The sequence below is a fragment of the Pseudophryne corroboree genome, chromosome 2, assembly GCF_028390025.1.
Source record: "Pseudophryne corroboree isolate aPseCor3 chromosome 2, aPseCor3.hap2, whole genome shotgun sequence".
NCBI lineage: Eukaryota > Metazoa > Chordata > Amphibia > Anura > Myobatrachidae > Pseudophryne > Pseudophryne corroboree.
In genome coordinates this window covers 1,039,268,359-1,039,286,191 of record NC_086445.1, presented here as the reverse complement: position 1 = coordinate 1,039,286,191, position 17,833 = coordinate 1,039,268,359, and the positions used below count along the sequence as shown (strand labels likewise).

Genomic DNA, 17,833 nt, shown 5'->3' with positions numbered 1-17,833 from the left:
ACTACGGACTACGAGAAATAGAATTACCCGTGAGTAAATTCTTACTTTCTCTGACGTCTTAGTGGATGCTGGGTACTCCGTAAGGACCATTGGGATTATACCAAAGCTCCCAAACGGGCGGGAGACTGCGGATGACTCTGCAGCACCGAATGAGCAAACTCAAGGTCCTCCTCAGCCAGGGTATCAAACTTGTAGAATTTTGCAAATGTGTTTGAACCCGACCAAGTAGCAGCTCGGCAAAGTTGTAAAGCCGAGACCCCTCGGGCAGCCGCCCAAGAAGAGCCCACCTTCCTCGTGGAATGGGCTTTTACAGATTTAGGATGCGGCAGTCCAGCCGCAGAATGTGCAAGTTGAATCGTGCTACAGATCCAGCGAGCAATAGTCTGCTTTGAAGCAGGAGCACCCAGCTTGTTGGGTGCATGCAGGATAAATAGCGAGTCAGTTTTCCTGACTCCAGCCGTCCTGGAAACATAGATTTTCAGGGCCCTGACTACGTCCAGCAACTTGGAATCCTCCAAGTCCCGAGTAGCCGCAGGCACCACAATAGGTTGGTTCAAATGAAACGCTGATACCACCTTAGAAACAAATTGGGGACGAGTCCTCAATTCCGCCCTATCCATATGGAAAATCAGATAAGGGCTTTTACATGACAAAGCCGCCAATTCTGACACACGCCTGGCCGAAGCCAAGGCCAACAGCATGACCACTTTCCACATGAGATATTTTAGCTCCACGGTTTTAAGTGGCTCAAACCAATGCGACTTTAGGAAATCCAACACCACGTTGAGATCCCAAGGTGCCACTGGAGGCACAAAAGGGGGCTGAATATGCAGCACTCCTTTAACAAATGTCTGAACTTCAGGCAGTGAAGCCAGTTCTTTTTAGAAGAAATTCGACAGAGCCGAAATCTGGACGTTAATGGAACCCAATCTGAGGCCCATAGTCACCCCTGTATAGTTCTTACTCCTCTCCTTCTTATTATCCTCAGTACCTTGGGTATGAGAGGAAGAGAAGGGAACACATAAACCGACTGGTACACCCACGGTGTCACTAGAGCGTCCACAGCTATCGCCTGAGGGTCCCTTGACCTGGCGCAATATCTTTTTAGCTTTTTGTTGAGGCGGGACGCCATCATGTCCACCTGTGGCCGTTCCCAACGGTTTACAATCAGCTGGAAGACTTCTGGATGAAGTCCCCACTCTCCCGGGTGGAGGTCGTGCCTACTGAGGAAGTCTGCTTCCCAGTTGTCCACTCCCGGAATGAACACTGCTGACAGTGCTATCACGTGATTCTCCGCCCATTGAAGAATCCTTGTGGCTTCTGCCATTGCCACCCTGCTTCTTGTGCCGCCCTGGCGGTTTACATGGGCGACCGTTGTGATGTTGTCTGACTGAATCAGAACCGGTTGGTTTTGAAGCAGGGGTTCTGCTTGACTCAGGGCGTTGTAAATTGCCCTTAGTTCCAGAATATTTATGTGTAGGGAAGTTTCCTGACTCGACCATTGTCCTTGGAAGTTTCTTCCCTGGGTGACTGCCCCCCAACCTCGGAGGCTTGCATCCGTGGTCACCAGGACCCAGTCCTGTATGCCGAAAGTGCGGCCTTCGAGCAGATGAGCACTCTGCAGCCACCACAGCAGAGACACCCTGGCCCTCGGGGATAGGGTGATTAACCGATGCATCTGGAGATGCAATCTGGACCACTTATCCAACAGATCCCACTGGTAGATCCTTGCATGGAACCTGCCGAAGGGAATTGCTTCGTAAGAAGCTACCATCTTTCCCAGGACACGCGTGCAGTGATGCACCGACACCTGCTTTGGTTTCAGGAGGTCCCTGACCAGAGATGATAATTCCTGGGCCTTCTCCTCCAGGAGAAAGATCTTCTTCTGTTCTGTGTCCAGAATCATGCCCAAAAACAGCAGACGCGTCGCAGGAATCAGCTGCGACTTTGGGATATTCAGAATCCAGCCGCGCTGATGCAGCACTTCCTGAGATAGTGCTACGCTGACTAGCAACTGCTCTTTGGATCTCGCCTTTATAAGGAGATCGTCCAAGTACGGAATAATCATGACTCCCTTCTTTCGGAGGAGCATCATCATTTCGGCCATTACCTTGGTAAATACCCGCGGTGCCGTGGATAGACCGAACGGCAACGTCTGGAATTGGTAATGACAGTCCTGTACCACAAACCTGAGGTACTCCTGGTGGGGTGGATAAATGGGGACATGCAGGTAAGCATCCTTGATGTCCAATGACACCATAAAATCCCCCTCTTCCAGGCTTGCAATAACCGCCCTGAGCGATTGCATCTTGAACTTGAACTTTTTTATATAAATGTTCAAGGATTTTAAATTCAGAATGGGTCTCACCGAACCGTCTGGTTTCGGTACCACAAACATTGTGGAATAGTAACCCCGTCCCTGTTGAAGGAGGGGTACCTTGATTATCACCTGCTGAAGATACAGCTTGTGAATTGCCGCCAGTACTACCTCCCTTTCTCCGAGGGCAGCAGGCAAGGCTGATTTGAGGTAACGGCGAGGGGGAGTCGCCTCGAACTCCAGCTTGTATCCCTGTGATACTACTTGCAGAACCCAGGGATCCACCTGTGAGCGAGCCCACTGGTCGCTGAAGTTCCGGAGACGCGCCCCCACCGCACCTGGCTCCGCCTGTGGAGCCCCAGCGTCATGCGGTGGACTTAGAGGAAGCGGGGGAAGATTTTTGATCCTGGGAACTGGCTGTCTGGTGCAGCTTTTTCCCTCTTCCCTTGCCTCTGGGCAGAAAGGAAGCGCCTTTGACCCGCTTGCTTTTCTGAGGCCGAAAGGACTGTACCTGATAATATGGTGCTTTCTTAGGCTGTGAGGGAACCTGAGGTAAAAATGTCGACTTCCCAGCTGTTGCTGTGGATACGAGGTCCGAGAGACCATCCCCAAACAATTCCTCACCCTTATAAGGCAGAGCCTCTATGTGCCTTTTAGAATCAGCATCACCCGTCCACTGCCGGGTCCATAATACCCTCCTGGCAGAAATGGACATTGCGTTAATTCTGGATGCTAGCCGGCAAATATCCCTCTGTGCATCCCTCATATATAAGACGACGTCTTTAATATGCTCTATGGTTAGCAAAATAGTATCCCTGTCGAGGGTGTCAATATTATCTGACAGGGTATAAGACCATGCTGCAGCAGCACTACACATCCATGCTGAGGCAATTGCAGATCTCAGTATAGTACCTGAGTGTGTATATACAGACTTCAGGATCGCCTCCTGCTTTCTATCAGCAGGCTCCTTCAAGGCGACCGTATCCTGAGACGGCAGTGCCACCTTTTTTGACAAACGTGTGAGCGCCTTATCCACCCTAGGGGATATCTCCCAACGTGACCTATCCTCTGGCGGGAAAGGGTACGCCATCAGTAACTTTTTAGAAATTACCAGTTTCTTATCGGGGGAAGCCCACGCTTCTTCACACACTTCATTCAACTCATCTGATGGGGGAAAAAACACTGGCTGCTTTTTCTCCCCAAACATAATACCCTTTTTAGTGGTACTTGGGGTAATATCAGAAATGTGCAACACATTTTTCATTGCCGTAATCATGTACCGGGTGGCTCTATTGGAATGTACACTAGTCTCATCGTCGTCGACACTGGAGTCAGTATCCGTGTCGACATCTGTGTCTGCCATTTGAGGTAGCGGGCGTTTTAGAGCCCCTGATGGCTTTTGAGACGCCTGGGCAGGCACGAGCTGAGAAGCCGGCTGTTCCACATCTGCTATGTCGTCAAACCTTTTATGTAAGAAGTTGACACTGTCGCGTAATTCCTTCCACATGTCCATCTATTCAGGTGTCGGCCCCGCAGGGGGTGACATCACATTTATTGGCACCTGCTCCGCCTCCACATAAGCCTCCTCATCAAACATGTTGACACAGCCGTACCGACACACCACACACACACAGGGAATGCTCTGACTGAGGACAGGACCCCACAAAGTCCTTTGGGGAGACAGAGAGAGAGTATGCCAGCACACACCAGAGCGCTATATAATGCAGGGATTCACACTACACACAGTGATTTTTCCCCTATAGCTGCTATAAATACACAGTTTGCGCCTAAATGTAGTGCCCCCCCTCTCTTTTTTACCCTATTGAGCCTGGAAACGGCAGGGGAGAGCCTGGGGAGCGTCCTTCCAGCAGAGCTGTGAGAGGAAATGGCGCCAGTGTGCTGAGGGAGATAGCCCCGCCCCCTTCTCGGCGGACTTCTCCCGCTTTTCTAAGGATATTTTTGGCAGGGGATTTTACACATATATAGTCTTACTGACTATATTATGTGTTTTATGCCAATATAAGGTACTCTTATTGCAGCCCAGGGCGCCCCCCCCAGCGCCCTGCACCCATCAGTGACCGGAGTGTGTGGTGTGCATGGGGAGCAATGGCGCACAGCTGCAGTGCTGTGCGCTACCTTAATGAAGACCGGAGTCTTCAGCCGCCGATTTCCTGGACGTTCTTCTTGCTTCTGGCTCTGCAAGGGGGATGGCGGCGCGGCTCCGGGACCGGACGACCGAGGCTGGGCCTGTGTTCGATCCCTCTGGAGCTAATGGTGTCCAGTAGCCTAGAAGCCCAAGCTAGCTGCAAGCAGGTAGGTTCGCTTCTCTCCCCTAGGTCCCTCGTAGCAGTGAGTCTGTTGTCAGCAGATCTCACTGAAAATAAAAAAACTAAATATATACTTTCTTTTCTAAGAGCTCAGGAGAGCCCCTAGTGTGCAACCAGCTCGGCCGGGCACAGAATTCCTACTGAGGTCTGGAGGAGGGGCATAGAGGGAGGAGCCAGTGCACACCAGGTAGTCCTAAATCTTTCTTAGATGTGCCCAGTCTCCTTCGGAGCCCGCTATTCTCCATGGTCCTTACGGAGTTCCCAGCATCCACTAGGACGTCAGAGAAAAAGACTTTCTTTTCTAGCAAGCTCAGGAGAGCCCACTAGGAGCACCCAGCTCTGGCCGGGCACATATTCTAACTGAGGTCTGGAGGAGGGGCATAGAGGGAGGAGCCAGTGCACACCAGATAGTACCTAATCTTTCTTTTAGAGTGCCCAGTCTCCTGCGGAGTCCGTCTATTCCCCATGGTCCTTACGGAGTTCCCAGCATCCACTAAGACGTCAGAGAAATTTAAAATAAAACTATTGATGTTAATAAAGAGTATGAAATCATCTGGAATAGGGATCAGCAGCAGGTTATCCCATAGGACCAGTGCCGAAGCTCCTACAGCTGTCCCTACACCCCATAGGACCAGCGCCGAAGATCCTACAGCCATCCCTATACACCATAGTATCTGTGCCAAAGCTCCTACAGCCGTTCCTATACCCCATAGGACCAGCGCCAAAGCTCCTACAGCAGGGGTGGGGAACCTCCGGCCCGCAGGACTTATCAGGCCCGGATAGGCAGTTTGACCGACCCAGAGGCAGCTGCCGAGTATAAAGCCGTCCACGGCGCACGGCTTCCTGGGTGATGTCGTTTTCTCACACTGTGCCCTTTATTCAGAGTACAGTGTGAGAAAACTAAATCTCCCATCATGTAGTGTGCCGCAGGCGGCTCTGAGGCCCATACTTCCCCTTTGGAGAAGACTGGATGACGCCCTTGAAGCTACCAGTGGGCAGGTCCTCAGCCTAATACACAACACCCGATGCAAGCCCAGCCGGCTGCCTGTCTCTCCTCACTGTGGTCTGGATGGACGGTGCGGAGCTCTCCTCTCATCCACTGGTAGCTGCTGTGCTTGGCGGTTGCGCCTGTAAGGCTGAACTGTGGTACAATGACTGGGGGCATGAAGGGGGGGGGGGTTGTATGTGCTGGGCAGTGGCTGTGGCCATGAAGGGGGGGGGGGGGTATGTGCTGGGCAGTAACTGGGCATGAAGGGGGAGTTATGTGTGAGCAGCTATTACTGTGGCCACGCCTATTTTCCTAAGAGAGCGCACGGTGGTGGGGGGGACGCTTAAAAAATGGCCCGCGAATTATTTAGAAAAAATACAAATGGCCCTTCACAGGAAAAAGGTTCCCCACCCCTGTCCTACAGCCATCCCTATACACCATAGTACCAGCTCCGAAGCCCCTACAGCCGTCCCCATACCTCATAGTACCAGCGCCGAAGCTCCTACAGCTGTCCCTATATCCCATAGCACCAGCGCCGAAGCCCCTACAGCTGTCCCTATATCCCATAGCACCAGCGCCGAAGCCCCTACAGCTGTCCCTATATCCCATAGCACCAGCGCCGAAGCTCCTACAGCCGTCCCTATACCCATTAGTATCAGTGCCGAAGCTCCTACAGCCGTCCCTACACCCATTAGCATCAGTGCCAAAGCTCCTACAGCCGTCCCTACACCCCATAGGACCAGCGCCGAAGCTCCTGAAGCCGTCCCTATACCCCATAGTATCAGTGCTGAAGCCCCTACAGCCGTCCCTATACCCTGTTGTTCCAGTGTCGCAAAATGAATTCAAGAGAAAAACTATTTTCTTTCTTCAGTATAGATTTTTAGATGTTGGGAATTTCTACTGAATAGATCAGTAATATTCATACAACTGTATCTCATGTCAGAAGAACGAATATTTAATTTTAATAAAGAGTTTGAAATCATGTGGAATAGGGATCAGCAGCAGGTTTTATAAACACGTGTTCACCCACAAACCAATGTACTGTTACCAATCCCGTGCACCGGTCAGTCTCCTGACCCGGTAATAACCCTCTTACCGCACTAATTATCACACAACCACTTGTTTGCTTGCACTATTAAATGATGAAATTCGCATTGTACTTCTGAGGGATGACACCGCCTATAACATGGGCTGAGGCTATAACAGCAGTGACACAGAGGGGTCAGACGGGAATGGGCTTAGGCCAGGGTGCCGGTTCCATGGGGCACAGGCGGGTGAGCGGGGGGCAGAATACTTCCTCCTTTCTTGCTCAGGAGACCGATCTCCTCTTTCAGGCTCTCAATCTCTTCCAGTTGCATCTCTACCAGCTGGAGCAGCTTCTGTCTCTCCTGACCGTCGGCCTTCCGAGGCCCCTGAAACTCTTCACCCTGGAGATGGACACAGGAAATACATGGGAGTCAGATGGAGCCGGATACGTGTCAGGAGACTTTACATCTGGTGACTGAGGGCTTTGCTCACGCTCAACATACATAAAGAAACTATTTTAAAATCACACATTTCTGGTGCAAGCTGTGCGACATGTACAGAGTATATCTGGCACTGGACTCTATGGTGTGCAATATATCCAGGACTGCCCTCATTACTCTTGTTTCTGCTGTACATAAGTGGCAGTGTATTAAGTCACATCTGAAGAACACTGAGATGGAATTTGACAGCTTTAAGAAACCGTTATACATCTACCACCTTGAGGGCCCCAGTCGCATGCAATCTGTACGCAATCTGCACGCAATGCCAATGTTCGTTGAGCAATTTTTTTGCAACTGTGTGTGCTCAATAATCCCTAAAAACTCCTACGGCATGTTACGGGCACAGGAGGTCACGGTCAGATTCTGCTGCCTTGTATTTCTAGAAGTAGTTTTAAAATCTGAATTGAGGCAGGAAATCACTGTAGATCAGTGTTGGATAGATGGTCCTATCACCATTTTTTTTACTTGGATGGTGCCCTTTTGTTGTGGGAGGAAGGCTTTTGGTGGTGGGGTGGAATTAGTGTGGACATCTGGTTGCAGTCATACTTACTAGTTATACTTCTTAGAGACCAAAGTCCCTGGTCACTGATCAAGGGTTTCAAGCCATGTCACAGCACCTTGAAACCCGCTCACACCGCAGGCTGGACCCAGAATATTGCTTTCCTCTGCTGGCGCTTGAAGATGACATCATCTCCAAGCACCCAGAATGTGGGGTGAGGGGGGGGGGGGGGGGGGGGTCTAATCGCAGGGGGCGTGGCATCATCCCCTTATACAAATTTGTGCAGACTGGGGGGGGGTGCCATCGTGACCCTCAGGCAGGGGCAAATCCAAAGGGGGGCGCGATCAGTGTGCTGGCTGGAGCTGCTGCTGACAGGTAAGAGGGGCAGGTCCGGGTAATTAGTATCCACCCCCCTCCCCTCTTGGCTGCAATGCATATGACCCAGGTTACCCGTTCACACAGCCCTGGACCGGGGTTGATCCTTTCACACTGAGCCACAACCCAGGTTTTTGCAGCAGATTGAAAGGGGTGTTATTAGAATTATATTATTATTATTTTTAGAATTATTTGAATTTTTAAATCGAAGCTTGAGTTATTCAGGCGTGAACCAGGAGGAAACAGAAGAACAATCTATCGGCCATCTCTGCTCCTAAGGACGGCTTTCATCAGACTGCTGTGAGTCATCTGACTCACCACCTCAAACACCCGCTACCTCCAAAACCCGGACATTTCTTGCTGAACTCCCGGCCTGAACATTGCACTGACTTACCACTTTGCTTGCTGCTCTTAGTGATTGCTTTTTGTTTTTCAAATATTCCTATCTGCATTGCCGTTGCTTTCACCACACTCTCACATCCATGCACTTTTACCCATCTTCCTTTACCCATGACATATCCTCAGAGCCGGCCCTAACCAATATGATGCCCTAGGCAAGATTTTGGCTGGTGCCCCCTAGCACCGCCACTAGTTCTGAAGGAGATGCCTGCATGATTCAGCTGGCAGCTCTGCTAACGTTGGGCGCCTTTTGTTTATGAAAATGCATCTTATTGGCATTACTATGTATCTAGGATGCACAAGCAGCTTCTGCTGATTAATATGATATGCAGCATGCCTATATTCTGTGTGCGACTGTGGCTGTATCTGCATACGAAATGTTACATTACAGTGATTTCCAGGAATACACTGCAACGTAGCATTTCGTATGCAGATACAGCCGCAATCACACACAGAATATAGGCATGCTGCATATCATTTTAATCAGCAGAAGCTGCTGGGGCCCCTAAGCATACCAAATACCCTAGGCAGTTTGCCTATACCTAAGGCCGGCTCTGCATATCCTGTTTATTCCTCTTACAAAGTACTATTGTAACTGTATTTATATCTTTCACTGTTCTGTGACCTGCTTTTTCTTTCAGTTTCACTGCACTGTCTCTATCTACTGCAGACACTATAACTCAGCTGCTTACTGGCCTGAGTCCTAACTCTGACTGTGTTCGACTTGTGCCGCTTTTTGCTATATTTGCTCCTTTCATCTTATCAACTTTTTCACTGCTCTACTATTTACTGCCACACATTGTGTTTTTTTTGCTCCAGCCCAATACCCATTCTCACCCCCAGCCCTCATCTCCTTCTCAGACACAGCTCAACCCCCACAAATTATCAACCCTGCCAATCTCATCCGTATCTCCCCACTTCACCCTAACCTTTCCACTGTGCACTCTGGTATTCCGGATCTGTAACAAACTACCCGCTATTCATGATCTCTTCATCTCCAACTTTCCTGCCAAACTGCTGCACTATCTGCTGCCTGGCACCCATTCCCCCTACCTTCTGATGCCTCTGGATTGTGCCCACTTCTGGACTTCCACTCCTATCCACAGTCCTCTGGACCCCCTCCTGACGGTATCCTCCACCCACACGAATGGACCACCATACTCCTTTACTCCTGCGAATATCATCTTCTGCTCCCTGAAACTCTCATGCTATTACTTTAATGTTGACCTCACCACTAATACTGCCTTTTATTCCACCGTCTTTTTCTTTTCTCATTTTTCTTCCTGTAACCCCCACTCTACTATCTGCACACCCCGCCAGAAGCATCCTAAGCAATGGCTGCCACGGATGCTTCCTCCATATTGATCTATTTATACAGGGTATATCATATTACACACGTGTCAGTGTTCCCACATATGCCTTGGGTCCTTGTATGGCTCATCTCCCACAATGTAAACTTTGTAGCGCGCCCAACATGGCTGCCTCGCCTGGTACGCTCGTGGATGGATGAAAAATAGGGATTTTTGTTTACTTACCGTAAAATCTCTTTCTCTGATTCCATCTGGGGGACGCTGCGCACTTACTAATGGGTTAGAGTGTGTGGGATTGGGAGTTTGGCACAGAACCTATAAAAAACTAACTCCTCCCCCCTCTAACCCCTCCCATCTCCTTCCTGCTCAGCAGATTACCTCAGTTAACGTTTAGCAAAGCCGGAAGAGGCAGAACAGAATATATATACGGGAGGGATCGCAGCGTCCCCCAGATGGAATCAGAGAAAGAGATTTTACGGTAAGTAAACAAAAATCCCTATTTCTCTTTCATCCATCTGGGGGACGCTGCGCACTTACTAATGGGATTTCCCAAAGCAAGCTAATTAGAGGAGGGAGACACAGACGACATAGCAGTCTGCAAACTTTGATGCCTAACAGAGGCAGTCTCCAAACCAAAAGTATGAAAAACGGAAGAATTTCGTGAAGGTATGTACGGACGACTAGGTCGTCGCTCTACGCAGTTGCTCGACGAATACACCACTGTGAACAGCCCAAGAGGCTCCAACAGGTCGAGTCGAATGAGCCCCTAAGGAATCAGGAACAGGCAACGCCTAAGAAATCTAAGCCTGCTGAATAGCAGAATTAACCCAGCACATCACCCTGTTCTTATTGGCCAGCCAGCCACGCTTGGGTGCAGCAAACAAACCCAACAAGGTAAGAGTTAAGGTTTGAACAACAACCAATAAGGCCAATTACCGACCCGCCCCGGACAAGCCTGGGACGACACAAGAAGCCCAATGTGCTGAAGGAGAGGAAAAACCGATACAACTTGTGGTTTGTAAGTAAAACCACCCTAACTGTATAAACAAAAACACTGTAAGAGAAAAGAAACCGCAACTCAACCAGAGTCCAGAGGCCGGAAAGGAGAAACAGGAGCCATTCTGGAAAGTAAATTCTAGAGCAGAACCCAGTCTGCTAAGATAAGAAGACAAAGTAGTTCTGACAACTGTGTTGTAGAAAAGATAAGAGGCGGAAAGGTCTAAGAACTCCAGCTGAGTGACCGTTAAATACACACAAACGATGACAAGTGTTCTGGCACTGTGATTGGTTAGAGAGCCAGAAACGTAGTAGGGCTTGGTGACATTGTTTTCCACAATCACGCCGTCAGCGGCAGAATAGACAAAATCCCGGTGATGACGTAAAGGTTGGGAGTGGTGAGATGGCCGAAAAGGTACCCTGTAAGGAGCCTTGGTCACTCTGGGCTATAACATTGCAGAACAGAGTCAACAGGCAAATCCGAAGCGGATTAGGAAAACCGAAAGAGCCACTGGTCAAATGCGTTGAGGTACTCACTAGATGTTGCCAGAGGCAGAATAAATATGCTAGATGAAAGTGACAAGGAGCCGACACGGCGTCTACGATTGCCACAAGAGGATTCCCGAAACGATCACAGTACCAATGAAGCCCTGAGGTCTATGTCGGCTAGTTATAGACACACCAAAGCCAGAAATCCCTGTTGATTTCACATACTTTAAGGAAGAACAGCCTGAAGATTCAGGAAATCTGCTTCCCAGTTGCCCATTCTGGAACTGGAGATGACAGACACTGCCGGGATCCAAAATTCCGCCCTCTGCATATGTTAGATACTGTTCCGATGTCTCTCCAGCTACAAGTGTCACAGAACAATTGATATAGGTCACAGTGGAAAGACCCTGTAGAAGACATTGAGCTGGAGTCAAGGCGTTGTAGATCGCCCGTAGATTGGAAGTGATATTTCCACTTCGGACATCAGTTTCATAGAAAACGCCAGAGTTGAAACCAAAAAACCGTAATGTCTGAAACTTTTGACTGTGGTTATGACCCTCCATGTCGAGACAGAATGAAGTCCTATAAGTTAGATCTGGATTGTGTAGCCCAATGAAAAGATCGACCAATGAAAATATCTTGGTATTTTAATAGAGAAACTAAACTGCTGTTTACGTAAACTCAATCCTGCCTGAGATTAATAACATTTAATCTGAGATTGAAGAAAGCAGGCAGGAGACCGGGGGAATGGAGCCACCTATAAAATCACCACTGTCCTGCAGAGGAAGTGTATGTCTGACCCCTGAGTCTATTCTGGTCAGTAAATCCTGCACTCCGCCAACATTCGAGATACCAGGTATCGAAAAGAATACCCATGAATAACATCTTCTGCGAAGGAAGAAATCCAGAACTAAGGTCCGTTGTAGAAAAAAAAAAAGTGCATGAGACAGCTGCTTTTTTTTTTTTTTTTTTTTAACAACTGACCCAAAATGGTAGCGATGCCCAGATGACGGAAAAAGGATTGGACTGAATACTCCTGTTAGATAGCGAACAGACTGCAATGATTAGAGCCCGTCTAAGATGGGCACTAAAGATTCTTGCTTGGTACGTGTTCCCCAAGATTCAGAATATATGTTTGTGATACAAATTCAGTACATCCAATGGATCAGTGGACTCTGAGAAAGCTGGTGTCCTCCCCACTGGGAACCAGACTGTCCGACTCCGTGGCCCCTGCAGAGGGCACATTGGAAGTCCGTGTTCTAGGCATACAAATGCATCCCAAAAGAATACCCATTTTTTTGACATAGGTTAAAATACCCATTTCTCAGCTATTATCCTCAGGATGAGAACCCACGACCTGTTATACCGCAGGCATACACCTTACTGATAGAGTTATTTGCTCCCGCCTGCAAAGTACGCTTTAATTTGGAAGCAGAATTTTACGATTCGCAACCAAAATGAATCGAAGGGTGTCATAGCCAGGAAAAAGATGCAATAATAAATAGATAGGGAATAGAGCTTGAGAGACCAAAACAGTCAATGGATAATTTGAAAAGTATCAGCTGCCCCAAGAATGGATAACTTGCATAATGCAACCGGTTTAAAGATTCATGCATAAGCCCGGAGAGGGCGTAGGAATATTCCTGTCAGAATGAATACTAATATAATAACGGCCTCACCGTTGTCAATCTGTGGTGACTGTTAAGGTCACATACTGTACTTTAGTAAAGACAGTTGCCTTAGGCTCTCCCATGATGGATGCGTCCACTAATTATTAGTGGAACCTTCATTAGATCAGTGTCTTCATCAGCGAAAGGATAAAGAAATACTGTCTCTAATACTGAGAACACCGAAATTGAACCGAAAACAGTATGTATTAGAGACAGACACATTTCCCTGGAAATATAAACTATTTCATCAGGTGTGTAGTCAGACTTCCATCAACATTCTCTCACGTGAAGGAAGAGGTGGAAACCAAGAAATTCAGTAGATTATTTCTTATTTCTAGCCTGAAGGATCCTCACTGACAGGATTTATCTCACCATTTTCTGTAGATGAAGCCTCAAAAAACGCCTCTGAAGTAAAGGAGCTATATTGTCTGTATATTTGTCCAGCCATTTGGCAAATCATAAGTACATAGTGTACAAGAAATAGAAATAGTGTGTCCTTGTTTTGAAAGGTGCACCGGTCCCGGAGGTACTGCAATACCGAGTCAATGCGTGGAGTGGACGGAGCAATCTCTTCTTCCATTTTCCTGTTCTAAACATATATTTAATACATGGCCCCCACATAGGGAACGTATCAGATATTAAACTGATAAGAACAGATACTACACTTGATCCTAGCCAAAAGGTCAAGTAGTGATCTTTTTACCAAGACTAGCGGCTAAGTAGTAAACAGAGTACCAGACCCATTACATTGACATAGTGTAAGGAAAAATATACTCAAAGAATACCGGTATTTGTGGACCGGTCCTGGAACCCCCATCCCTGCAAGTGCAGGGAATATATATATATATATACATATATAACTTCACACAGTTAGGGGCATACACTGAACTGGAGGGAGGCAGGTTCAGGGGAAATTTAAGGAAAATATTTCCTCACAGAAGGGGTAGTGAACAAGTGGAACAGCCTCCCATGAGAGGCGGCAGAGGCCAAGACTGTAGAGCAATTTAAACCTGCTTGGTATATTCATATACTTCTATGTAAACAAGCTCATGGCTTCAGTGCTGTGAGGCAGCAATGCTAACCACTACTCCATCTGTATTATTCTGGATTGAGATGTGTCTGGCCCACAGAGGCATAAACTGATCCCTGGAACCTCCCGGCTGCTCTGCAACTGGTGTCCTGGAGCATGGGGTACCTGTGTCCGTGCTACCTTTAGGAAGTCTGGAGCCACATTGTGCAATTTAATGTATATGGGAATCAAACCTGTGTTTAGTCTATCTTACTAATACACAGCATTAGCCCACAAAGCTATTGGAGCTCCTGTGCAGTAAACTACTGAACTTGTCGTTCCTTTAGGAGATTTGCTGTTTACAACCATGGAATATACAATGCCACAATCAATCATAGCACACAATAATGTCTCATAACTCTGTGCTGTGGTCCAGCTCTACAGACTGAGCTATAACGCTCCTTTTATAACATGATGTAAACAACTGTTGTCAATTTAGAATAGCACAACACTAGTTAAGAAAAAATCCCCGCCTGTGTAATCAACAGGGTGAGGTAAAAATAACTCTATTACAGTGAGATTACCGAAATATATGTACTAAAGGATCACTAAAGAGCACTAAAGAATCCCTTAGAATAAACGAGCTCCAGAGCATATGAAAGGGCTGTGTTATACTTGCTGTTTTTGCTGCTCTCCGCCTGTACTAACAGGGTGAGACGCTGTGTTATGTGCAGCGCAGTATCCCCCGCTGACCTGACGGATGGTCTCTTGCAGAGATAGAAGATGGCGCCTATAGCTGAGTCCTGCCCCCACAGAGTGAGGACGGCGGCGGTAAGACGCTGTTGGGCGGGAGAACGGGGCGCGAACACAACATCCTCCTGCGTCCCGCCGCGGTACAGCCTCCCCACCCCCGCAACTGAGCTCCGTAAAATCATTGAAATGACTACCGCTGCTGTCTGACAAGACGCGGCTTCCATGAAATGAGCGGCGGAAGCGGGACTGAACCGCTCCGTCCGCTCTGAGCAGGGAGGGGGGTCCGCATACACCAGCGCTGCACAATAATAAATACAATTATTATAAATACCATATATGCAATAACAGCCCAACGCTGCCCAGGCAGGTTGTGGCTGTCTTACCAGTACAGTGCCTCCTAGGAAATCCATCCTGCATCAAGTAAGCCCCAGTGACTAAGAGTATGGTGGCTTCTTAGAGGCTCTGGGGAGTGGGAGACACATAACTAACTAACCCCACTCCTAGTATACGTGTCTCCTGTAAACAGGGACTAAGCACACATAAGTAAAATCAAAATAAACAACAGAAACCTAACTAAAATCTACAGTGAAGGAATCTGTGCCTGTACTCCTCAGGCACAAAACTAAAAACTGAGGTAATCTGCTGAGCAGGAAGGAGATGGGAGGGGTTAGAGGGGGGAGGAGTTAGTTTTTTATAGGTTCTGTGCCAAACTCCCAATCCCACACACTCTAACCCATTAGTAAGTGCGCAGCGTCCCCCAGATGGATGAAAGAGAAATACATGGAGCTGACAGTTATGTTGGTACTCTACTCCGAGCTGCAACCACCCATTTTGTGTCAGCTCTTCTAGACATGACCTATTCCACCCTGGGTAATCCTACGTAGTGCGCCCATATGGCTGCCTCGCCTCGTACCTTTCATCGGTGGAATATATAACGCATGGAATTTATTACCCAAAATGACAGCACTAACCCTGCATTATGTTTATTTTTTTTGTCCTTTGTACACTGTACTTAGCTTTTTATATCTGTAAGCGAGTTTGAGTCCTGTTGGCCAAAAGCGTTATACAAATAAAATAATAATTATTATTACTTATAAAAGGCCGATTTAAAATGTCCCTGGCCATCAGATACAGTTTATTTATTTGCCACGATATATCTGGTCCGATATATACTATAAGCAATATACTATTACTGTCTCTGCACAGAAAGTAATGCGCTTATCTGCTATTGTGCATGGAGACGTCACATGACTCATCCCAAACTTTGAGTTTGCTGCCAGGGTGATTTCACCAGTTCTGCGCCTGCTTTCAGGTGCTGCAGAATTTACACGTTTTATAAAGCCTGAGGTTGCATTCCAGAGCCTGACGTACCACAACGGTTTGCTGAGCATCAAGCTTTGCCTCGATGGCCTTCTTCTCAGTCAGCAGCTGGTTCATCCTCTCCAGCCTCCGCGTCTGCTCCTGGGTCACCTCCATCAGGCCCCTCTTCATCTCCACCACCCTATCCTTTTGGGAGTAGAAAATAATACGGTATAGAGAGGTAGAATCTCATGTAAACTGAATGGAGTTAAATGGACAGTTCACAACACATATAACACAGCAGTGGCAGCATTCCATAATTCATAGCATCCAATCATCTGCTTCCACTGTCAAATCGCTACAGTATCCACAGCTCATTACTGATTGGTGGCTAGGAGTCACAGTTCACATGCCCCCAGTTAGTACATAAGTCCCATGGTACAAGGTCTGAGTCATGGTACACATGCCCCCACTTAGTACATAACTACCACAGTACGAGGTCACCATATGTCAACAGTATACCCATGCGGTCATCACTACATGACATGATAGAAAGCCCTGGGGTATTTAAATGGTTCATGGAGAAAAATACAGCCAGTAGTGAAAGTACATAGGATGACCAACTGGTGAACAGTCCAAATGGGCTAACTGAGCCACCCTTGTGTCCTGGCGGTTTGGATACTGAGATCATTGCTAGACACTCAGGCCACAAGTCAGCGTCTCATTCTAACCTTCCACTGTTCAATCTCATAGTCCATCTCCTCCTGTCTCTCTGATGACCTTGTCTTCAGCTCCTCTAGGTTGGTGTTCACAGACAAGGTCTGTAGGGCCTCCAGATCCACCAAGCGGCCAAACTTCATCATCATCTGCTGCTGACACTTTCCTTCTAGACCTGGACGTTTATAGTGAATGCAAGAAGAGTAACAAGTGTCACTATCAGGAGTAAGAGCCATTGCCATTGTACACGGACATCCAGACAGTCATCTCCTAATATCCTCATCCACCACAGACATGCATTCACCTATGGGAGACGTCCGGTTTCCCGGGTACTCACTCTGGATTTTGCCCACCATCTCCTTCCTCTCTCGGATGAGCTGTTTGTGCTGCTCCTTTGCCTTCTTGTACAGCTCTCTCTTCTCCACCTTCTCCAGCTGCAGCTCCCTGATCCGATGCTGCAGACCCTCCAGGGAATGGTCGGTGAAGACCAGAGCCTGGGACAAGTCGCTGGGGATCTCTCCGTTGATCACGTAATCCACCTACACAGAGCGCAGTATAAATCATAGTGCGGGTCTAGGTTGTGGGGAAATGGCTGCTAATACAGATAGTTACAGCTCCAGGTAGGTTCCCCACAATGTCAATATGTAATAATGCAGACATCTTAAATATTGACATTTCTCAGAATGATGACGTTTAGGGTTAGGCGCCAAGGGGAGGGTTAGGCTAAGATGTGGGGGCGAAGGTTAGGGCTAGGCACTAGGGGGAGGGGTAGGCTGCAGTGAGAGGTAAGGGTTAAGATGTAAGGGCAGAGATTAGGGCTGGGCACTAGGGAGAGGGGTAGGCTCCAGTGAGAGGTAAGGATTAAGATGTGGGGGCGGGAGGTTTCAGGCTAGACACTAGGGGCAGGGTTAGGCTGCAGTGAGAGGTAAGGATTAAGATGTGGGGGCGGGAGGTTTCGGGCTAGACACTAGGGGGAGGGTTAGGCTGCAGTGAGAAGTAAGCGTTAAGATGCGGGGTGGAGTTTAAGGCTAGGCACTAGGGGGAGGCTGTAGGTGGAGGGTTAGACTGTAGGGGGAGGGTTAGGCTGCAGTGAGAGGTAAGGGTTAAGATGTGGGGCGGAGTTAAGGGCTAGGCACTAGGAGGAGGGTTAGGCTGCAGA

General features: G+C 48.2%; 1 protein-coding gene and 1 non-coding gene across 3 annotated transcripts in view; both read right to left on the bottom strand.

The window, feature by feature from the left end:
* Nucleotides 1-6,566: 6,566 nt before the first annotated feature.
* CFAP44 (cilia and flagella associated protein 44) overlaps nt 6,567-17,833 on the bottom strand; it is a 150,872-nt gene continuing 139,605 nt past the window's right edge. For both annotated transcript variants that reach the window (XM_063956812.1, XM_063956813.1), the window contains exons 31-34: nt 17,012-17,213; nt 16,689-16,849; nt 16,030-16,164; nt 6,567-7,059 (exon numbers count right to left, since the gene is read on the bottom strand). In XM_063956812.1, the coding sequence (XP_063812882.1) occupies nt 6,871-7,059; nt 16,030-16,164; nt 16,689-16,849; nt 17,012-17,213 (687 nt within the window). In that variant the 3' untranslated portion in view covers nt 6,567-6,870. The remainder of the gene's footprint in view (nt 7,060-16,029; nt 16,165-16,688; nt 16,850-17,011; nt 17,214-17,833) is intronic.
* Nucleotides 13,401-13,591, bottom strand: LOC135052846 (U2 spliceosomal RNA). The gene has a single exon (XR_010242304.1). It is a non-coding gene; the product is annotated as a U2 spliceosomal RNA (small nuclear RNA).